Source organism: Nicotiana attenuata, unplaced genomic scaffold (assembly GCF_001879085.1).
Source record: "Nicotiana attenuata strain UT unplaced genomic scaffold, NIATTr2, whole genome shotgun sequence".
NCBI classification, from domain to species: Eukaryota; Viridiplantae; Streptophyta; class Magnoliopsida; order Solanales; family Solanaceae; genus Nicotiana; species Nicotiana attenuata.
The window spans coordinates 48,099-57,115 of NW_017671997.1; the positions used below are offsets into that span (position 1 = coordinate 48,099).

General features: G+C 36.7%; 1 protein-coding gene across 3 annotated transcripts; it reads right to left on the reverse strand.

Moving 5' to 3' along the window:
* Positions 1–1,849: 1,849 nt before the first annotated feature.
* LOC109211249 (FAD-linked sulfhydryl oxidase ERV1) lies at positions 1,850–8,735 on the reverse strand. 3 transcript variants are annotated; one of them, XM_019374761.1, is made up of 6 exons: positions 8,408–8,730; positions 7,333–7,410; positions 6,809–6,856; positions 5,181–5,245; positions 2,755–2,832; positions 1,850–2,324 (listed from the first exon to the last, which is right to left on the reverse strand). In XM_019374761.1, the coding sequence occupies exons 1-6, from the start codon at positions 8,618–8,620 to the stop codon at positions 2,216–2,218; spliced, it is 591 nt and encodes a 196-aa protein (XP_019230306.1). In that variant the 5' UTR covers positions 8,621–8,730; the 3' UTR covers positions 1,850–2,215. The 3 variants fall into 3 exon arrangements, with proteins under 3 accessions (XP_019230306.1, XP_019230307.1, XP_019230305.1); XM_019374762.1 differs by lacking the exon at positions 1,850–2,324 and adding an exon at positions 3,216–3,329 and having other exon boundaries at positions 8,408–8,732; XM_019374760.1 differs by lacking the exons at positions 1,850–2,324; positions 2,755–2,832 and adding an exon at positions 3,336–4,635 and having other exon boundaries at positions 8,408–8,735.
* Between the last annotated feature and the right edge of the window lie 282 nt (positions 8,736–9,017).

Here is a 9,017-nt window from a genome sequence, read left to right on the forward strand (position 1 = left end):
AAATAATATTACATAAGTTAAGATATCACTATTGATGCCTTGATAATACTGCTTAGGGGTGTACATAGGTCGGGTTGGTTCGGATTTTCTAATTACCAAACCAAACTAATTGTATCGGATTATTAAATCTAAAGACCAAACCAAACCAATAAAAGTCGGGTTTTTCAACCTCGGTTTTTCTCGGGTTTTTTGGGTTTTCGAGTTTTTCTCGGGTTTTTTTCGTAAAGTCTTCATAGCACCAAATATAGAATTTGTGCTCCAAATATTTCTTTAATCCTAATAAGATATAACTAAATAAGGTGTTTTTCAATAAAATAACATAAATATGAGATGAGTTATGGCATTGTACTAAAATATTAAACAATAAAGATAATAAAATCGTATAAAATAAGTATTATTAATAAGCCATAACGAAAACAAACATAATTTAAAATTACTGATAAGTTGCTAAAATAAGTACGACTAATAAGTACTAGTATTATTTACATGACTAAACACTAAAGAAAAACTAAGTTATGCATTTTATCTAAACCACGAAAAAACTAAAAAACNTATTTGAGTTACTAACATTTATGAACTAAGACTTATTGGATCATCCAAAAATTATAAGTCCAAGTTTGAAATAATACGTAAAAAGATAAAACTATAAAAAAACTTAAGAAATATTTATTAACTACACTACAATAAATATTTTTATGTATTAAATATATTTAAAANTATTTATATATTAAATATATCTAAAACGTCTATATATGTATTAGTGGTTTGGTTTCGATTTGACTTTCTTAGTTAAAACCAAACCAAACCAATTATTATTGGATTTTTTTTTTCCAACACCAAACCAAACCATAGTCTGATTTTTTTTCTCGATTTGACTCGGATTATCGGGTTGGTGCGGTTTGTCGGTTTCATTTGTACACCCCTAATACTGCTTAGAGAGATACCAGAGAAGTTGTCTATTATTATCTTCTCTGAGGATTTAATCAAGGATATTTTGCAGCAGCAGCAACTGGGTGTAGAAGCTGGTGGTTTTCTAGTTTCACCATTGCAAGACGGTAAATATAAATGTTTATGTGATTCTATTACTCTCCATTTTATAAATAATAAAATATCAAACTAGTTTGTTTTAGAAAAAAATTAAAGAAAAAAGAAAATAAAATTAAGTGGGGCGGGGCGGGTTGGAAGCTGAAAAAATAACTATGCTGGGTGGGGCTGGGCGGGTTGAAATTTTTGTGGATTTTGCCAAACCCGCCCCTCCCCCGCCCCGCCCCATTGCCATTCCTAGATATTTTAGGGCTACCTTTTGTTTCTCCATAGAACACGTTTGAATTAACAATAAAGGATTGGAGCTATCAATCCCTATCCCATTTGATTCAAGTACTATTCAATGGTCAACATAAGGTTGCTCAATAACAGAGACAAATATTTCTAAAAATGCATCAAATATAACATTCTTCTTGGATAAACATTGCAATTAGGACTGCTACTCTTCTGGTCTGTTAACGAAGGATGAAAAATGTGCACATGCTACTGGTTGCAAAGATATACTTGTTCACATAATAAAGAAAAGAATCCTGCCCTCTTGGGGAGGTGTCAACAATTTGAGCAGATGTTTGGGAGCTGAAATTGCTCTTTAGATCTTATACAACAACAACAACGACCCAATAAAATCCCACAAGTGGGGTCTGCGGAGGATAGTGTGTAAGCAGACCTTACCTCTATCCCGAGGGAATAAAGAGGCTGTTTCCGATAGACCCTCGGCTCAAGACGACGAAAAGAGACAATATATCAGGTTAAGTTAGCAAATTGGTTTATTAGGGAAGTGCTTTCTCAAGTTGGATGTAGGTGACAACCTATAACTCATTTGGTCAATTAGAACTTGTCACTTCCAAATAAAAACATAATAAGTTCATTCACACAACTGGAGTTTGTTCCAGGCTTTCAATGGTTTATAATCAGCACTCAAGAATATAGTTACAGATGCCACTTTGCGTTGTAGAATAACTATACAATTCCCTGTGAACAGCTTCACCTCGGAAAGGGTTGCAACTTCAAGTCATCAATGGAAAGATACATAATACTAACTGAATGCTCTTTAAGTGTAGCTAGCAAAATCTGTATCTTGTTTCCTTGGATTGGTGGTGTGAATGAGACAACAAATTCTGGATTATGGTTTCTGTATATGCTGTTCCTAATATAAGAGCTTCACTGTACCTCATGGCCAAAATTTATCAGTCCCTTGCAAATCACATGCACGTTGTTCACAGTCAAGCTTGCCCCATCGTGCATCAACTCGATCACATGGAAATATAGGCTTGTTCAAACTGTATAAAATAGTTGGAATTCGCTTCAGAAATACAGGAATAAATTAAATACCAAGTTTTCAAACTTCAAGCAGACAGGAACTAACCCGATGAAAAAAACTTTCAACTTAAAAGACCCATTGAAGACAAGATTGGGAAGCAATCAAGAAAACTAGTTCTGTCACAAACTGGACGCATACTCAACTGCAGAAATTTTTTCTATAATGGACATCAAGAGGATTTATCAAGTTCACTAATCAGAAAACGGAGAAGAAAAGGTCATGAATATACGGTTAAAAGAGGAGAAGTTTCAAATAAGATTGTACTAACAAGATTTAAGTTAAAGGGTTTGGGGGGCAATGTGTTCACATCATATTTGAGAGTTTTAAGTCCTCTTTCTTGACGTAAAAGATGCATAGCTGAAAACAGAAAAAGCTTTACAATGCAGTACCTTCTATTTACCACATTGTGCATGTAACATAACCATTGTGAAAATTCAGCTTGAGATCCAGCTTGTACAGGATTTGCTCTGTCAAATTACAAGAGAAACAAAGTTCATCAACATCCACTAAGAAACTCGTTAAGGTATTCCGAGCATTCAAGGCAGCAGTCTAAGTCATAACATCACAGAAAGGCACTCTAGCCCAATGACATCACCGACTATCGAGATTGTAAAGCCCCGTAAATTTTTCATATCTAATTCAAGCTAATTACATGTTTACAGAGTGATTTAATTAGTCTCAAAGGGTGTGCGGGCTCACACGAGGGTGACAATGAGCTGGGGATATGTGAACATGCCTAAGGAACCAATAGGAAGAGGTTTGGACCAGGGAATAAGAAAAATGGAAGCAAATGAATCGCAGTGGAAAGTTCCAGCATGTCTCCTATTTGGACAGGGCATGAGACACTCACAAAGATTTGGACAAGAAGCGAGCTGACGCAATGGACTAAAGTTCCATCAAGTGGGCATTGCATGTCACCGTCCAGATCCTGGAACCAGGGAATGTCGCCCATTGCATGGGGTGCCTGAAATTTAGTGAAAACAATTATCCAACTTCAAAAATATATATCTCTTGATATATAAGGAATTTCACCAAGGTTCCTTGACGAAAGTTGTAGCTCTTGAAGCATTTCCAACACTTCAAACCGTTCGTCAGTTGTAGATCAGTACGAAAAGATATGGCTGTTTTACCAAAGGGTGGCCATGCAATCACAGTCCATGCGACGACTATGTGCCGCATGGCCAGAGCATGGAACCCCAGCACCATAAATATAGCTATTTCGGTACAGATTTGCACTTTGAGAAAGGGATTAGGTTCTTGGCTCTCAAGTGAACATTTGGTACTTCAAAAATGATCCTACTAACCAAGGTAAGTTATTATTGGTGATTTGAAACTCCTTCACGGTGAGGAATGGGGGAGAGGGGGGGGGGGTATGGGGAAGGACTAAGAAGGTGTTGTTTTCTCTGTTTTTTGATGAAGTAAGATGTTATATTAACAAAAGCATCAAGAAGATGCATAGTTACAAAAGTTGAGGTGCAAAAATGAAAGAAAAACTAGTCCCTTTACAGTATGTCAATCTAAGACAAGGGAGCTAACAAAGTCTAGAAGATGAGCAGAACTAGTTACAGTAGCTAACTTAGTCCAACAAAAAAGATTGAGTAGGCATCTAGCTTTGAGAGAGTGATTTGGAGTTGAGATCCCATCAAAGCATCTACTATTCCTCTCATTCCACAAACACCAAAAAAATAACTGCAGGGACCATCAACCAGATCTTCTTGATGGTCTTATCAACTCTCCATCGACTCCAGCTCAGGTGTGCCTGTTTTATGTTTTGTGGCATAACCCATTTGAGGCCAAAAATACAATAAAACATGTTCCAAAGGTCAGTGGCCACTGGGCAATGCAAAAACAGATGGCTGACTGTTTCCACATTCTCCCTGCGCATATAACATCTATTGACCAGCTGAAGGCCTCTCCTGTTGAGATTGTCTTGTGTCAAGCAAGCTTCATGGAGAACAATCGAGTCAAAGCAAATTACTTTAATAGGCAGCTTAGTTTTCCATATTAATTTCCATGGCCATGCATCGATCACTTGGTTTTGAGAACATAGCTGCCTGTAACATTCTTTCACCGAGAAAGTGCCCTTACTCCCCCAACAAATGGTGTCCGGTGTACTTGCATTCATGTTGAACCTTTCCACTCTGGCAAGCAATTCTATCAAGTTGTCCACTTCCCAATCTTGCACTGCTCTTCTGAGATGAACATCCCAATTATTGCCACTTCTGTTCTGAGCTATGGAGGAGTCTTTGTCCAATGCAATCTGGAACAGGCTAGGGTATTCATCCATGAGTGTAATGTTGTTGAGCCATTTGTCTTTCCATAATCTGATATCTGCTCCATTTGTTTTCTCTGTTCTTTCTACTATTTTGGATAAGTGAAAGGGGGAGATTTGAGGACTTCTATTTTTTTTGGTTTTTGGGGGTTTTTAATTATTGTAATTCTCTTTTAAATTACAGGTGCCAATGTTTTCCCAAAGTTACACGTGTCATTATATCATTGGTTCATTTGACATGTCAACAACGACTGGCTTTTACGCGGATGGTCTATATATAAGAATGTTAAGCCAATCACATACCTATAGTTTTACATTGCCAGTAGAAAATATAACGAAATTATGATAGTACTTTTTATTTTATAAAATATTGACTGAGATGAGTCTAAATGAAGAAACATGATCGATAAGGATTCGTATACCCAATCCCCATTTGTTTGGAACTGAGACGTTGTTGTTTGTTGTAGATTAGAATCTAGAAATGAAAATTCTGAAAAAAGAAAATGTTCCTATTGCTCTCATGCAAGCTGATAAACTAGGTACCTTAGAACTTCTTTGAAGTGATCTGCACATTCTTTGCAAGGGTACATGCGAGATAATATTGCCATCTGCAAGCAAAAAGAAAAGCTATCCCTTTAGTTTCCAAAAAAAGCACCATTCTCTATGATCAAAATCCTTATTGCAGGCGGAATGGTAAACACATAAATTCCTTGTAGTATATAATGGAAAAGCTCATCATAAATTGGGGGCATCAATGTATAACACTTCCCATATGGTGGTCACCTTAATTTTGTCCCAGTGCTTATGAAAAGCATAACAGAAAGGAAGTTTGAGTATTTTGAACTAGTGATAAGGGGTAACTACTCTACCCCTAGATAAGCCCTCAATATTTTAAAGCAGATTCTTGGGTTATGTAACATCACCTTCCAATCACATAAATCACATATACAAAACCATCTAATATAGGGGGTGTTTTTGTATTTTAATCGCAAACGCTATAATAAAAGTAAGACTATTAAAAGGCAGCTGCAAGTATGCCGCTTTGTTTGGGGGAAGAGGGGAGATGATGCTGGAGATGTGCATACTTCGGTAGCTGAAGGGAGAGAGGACAGCGAGGACAAGCAGGGACCCAGTGCGATGAGGGAGAAGGTAGAAGTGTGAATTGAGCCAAGGGATGGAATGGGAGTGGGTAAAAAAGCGGACTGCAACATGGATTTCAGGATTTTGAGGGTGCTTTAGTCTGAGAATGGGTCATAGGGGTGGGCACATAGGAGCAGGTGACAAAGGAAGGGCAGTGGACAGCGGGCTGGTGCAGGTGAAGAGGGAACAGTGCCAAGAGACAGTGGGCTGGAGTGAAGATAGTTAGAACGTATCTAGAATGGTGGCATCGCTAGTTTTAGGAATATCTATTTTGTTTTTTCTTCATGTTCGGTTTTCTACTTCTCTACTCCATGCTTTCCTGTTCCTAAAGCACTTACCATTCGTTGATTTCCATTTTTTCTATTTCCTTTATCTAAAATTCAATTTTATTTGTTTTTCCTACTTGTAAGAACCATAAGTCACCCAAGACTTAAATCTGGCATTGTAGGGACTACTCTTAGGTTTCAGACAGATGTTAAATAGGCGACATATTCAATAAGAAAATTAGAATGAAAAATTCCTAATCAACATTGAGCAATCAAAACTTCCCAATAAGGGTAAGTTATATATGAAATGCAATGCAAGGGAAAAAAGCAATAATGACAATGGCGTCAGTGGAATCGACAGCATTCTCAAATTGCTTATTCACACCACTATCTTATAGAGCACCTATTGTTTACTCCCTTTCAAAATTTATCCTTCTATTACTTCCCATCCTCTGAACTGCATAAACCTCTCACTCTTATAATGGCACAAGAATTTCCCAAATGATTGTCTTATTTCTTATGCACACCTTGCACCTCACATGCAGACAAACAGAAATCCGACATATCAATTTCAGTTGAGCTCTCGAAAGAGAAGATATCCTTTTGGATATGTCCACAGCATGAGAAGACAAGGTCAAAATGTAATTATTTTGCATGAAGATATTCAAAATTTCTTTGGAATCCGATGACGAAGCAGTTGGGATTCTAAACTTCACAGTTCTGAAATCAAGAAAAATAATAGTTTAGGGTGACTGAGTACCATACCAGTTCTTTCACATCCCTCTTTTGTTGTCTGGTTGGCTTGTCTGGATACTGAAAAAAAATACAATTGAGCTATTATGATCATATAGGTCGACAAGCAAGAATATTCAATAAATAAAATGTATCTATTTTTGGGCACCAAGAAAAAAAAAAAGAACCAGGCAGATAAGGAACCCTTTGGAACACTATTGTATATTGCCCTTATGCGAATTTATTAACCATCAAGAGCATTGGGTAGACTAGATATATAACAAAATAGTAGAGCAAAACTAAAACCAGACAATTAATTATCGAAATAGAACAATTCACAGTAATGATAACACAATTAGGGGTAATCAGTGTTCTCACCTTGCTTAACTGTGTGCTAACAATATTATTAATGAACGCGTATTGCTGTACAATTCTCAAAAAACTTGTCAACCGAAATGCCTAAGCAACCCAGACTAAATTTTCTCTACTGAAAGGTTTTTACAGCTGCGTAGAAACTAGAAAGAGAACTTCTGCAATAGAAAAAGTGGATACTTGACCTGAGCTCCAAGAGTGTGAAGAAAAGTCCAAGTAGCTCTTCCAAGATCTTCTTTAGTCACTGGGCCAGCATTTTTCTCCTGAGAAAGATGATTGATAATTTTTTTTACTGTGGTGTGAAAAAACAAGCAGCAAGCAATTGAAAACCAACATATACTGGATAACATTCTCCTGGTGAATGAGGAGCAATTAAAATTTTCCGATCTTTCAAAACAGTTAAATGCCAAAGAGCTTAATGAACGGGAGACCCAGAAGAAATTCCTAAAACAAATATTATTTGATGCACCAACTCCCAAATTTTACGATCAATGATCAATTACTGCAGAGATACTCCCCCGTCTAACACAGCACCTCTCAACCGAAAACAACCGCTACTAAACTTAAGACTCATACTTCACCTGCAGCACCACTGGAAGTCGAAGAATCATCGCTGAAAGTAACCCAATAAGCCAGTATACTCACTCCCCCTTGTCTACCCACACTCCTCAGAAATGTGTTTGTTATGTAGTCTTTTGTCAGTTGGAGGAAACTTCAACACCCTCATGCATTGCGATCATCAACTAAGCCTCAATTCCCAACTAGTTCAGATCAGCTATATGAATCCTCTGTATCCATTCCCCTATATTCAAGCCAATTCCATTTCATCAATGTCGCACGTACTTAAGTAGGCAAGTCTATTAGTACTAAAAATTTATCATAACTAGCTATTTTCACGCTCGCGCCACTGCTTTTATTATCCGGCGTTGGAACTGGCGACACTTTTCATATAGGTGGAGTTCAAAACCCTTCATGCATTTAATCGAAAAAATAATCTTTCTTTTTTTCTTTAGTAGTATATGGTGAAAACTTACGTAATCTAGCATCATTATCCATTCGGTTTATATAGCTCAAACCTATCTCAACAGCCAACAATATTTTTACGGTAGTAATAGAAAAAGACGCCGAGACTATCCGTGAGAACTTTCATCAAACACTTAATAGGCGTTATCTACATACCTCCGGTGCTTCAATAAGTGCAGAAGCACTAAAACACAGCTCGAAGCTACAAAGTAATTAAAGGCCCTTAAGGAAAATTACCTGCTTGGGCAATTCAGAATGTTGAGAAGTTGGAGATTTTGAAGGAGGTAGATTGTTGGAAGAAGATGAAGAGAGCCCCAAAGAGAAGGAGTGGTCATCATTATGAGATGAAGGAGGTTTTGGGACAGATATGAAATGAGCAAGCTGGCTTTGGATAGAGTTTGATACTTTCTCGTATGTTTTGAACAGAAGCTGCAATGGATTTTCAGACATTTGGAGTAGTTAGAGTCTTTGATTGAGAATGTTTCTCCAGCCAAACCCGTTGATTCGTTTTTATTTTGAACTCAATTTTCTTTTTTGTTTGGAATTTGTGTCAATAACACAAGGTAGAGACTTTATCATCTATGTACTCTCGTACGCTTTTACACTCTGTTTGGATCATTATTACCCATCGTTTTATAATATATAGTATTATATTATATCATATCATTTTGTGAATACAATATTTGAATAGATTGTATTGTATGGTGTTGTTAAATAATATTTTGCTGTTTGGTTTGACTGTATCGTACTGTAGTGTAACTGATAAGTTTACTAAAATACTCTCAGTTGTTTTAAATATTTAATTTATCAAGAATTACGCATAAAATTATTTAAAAAAACCCTTTCT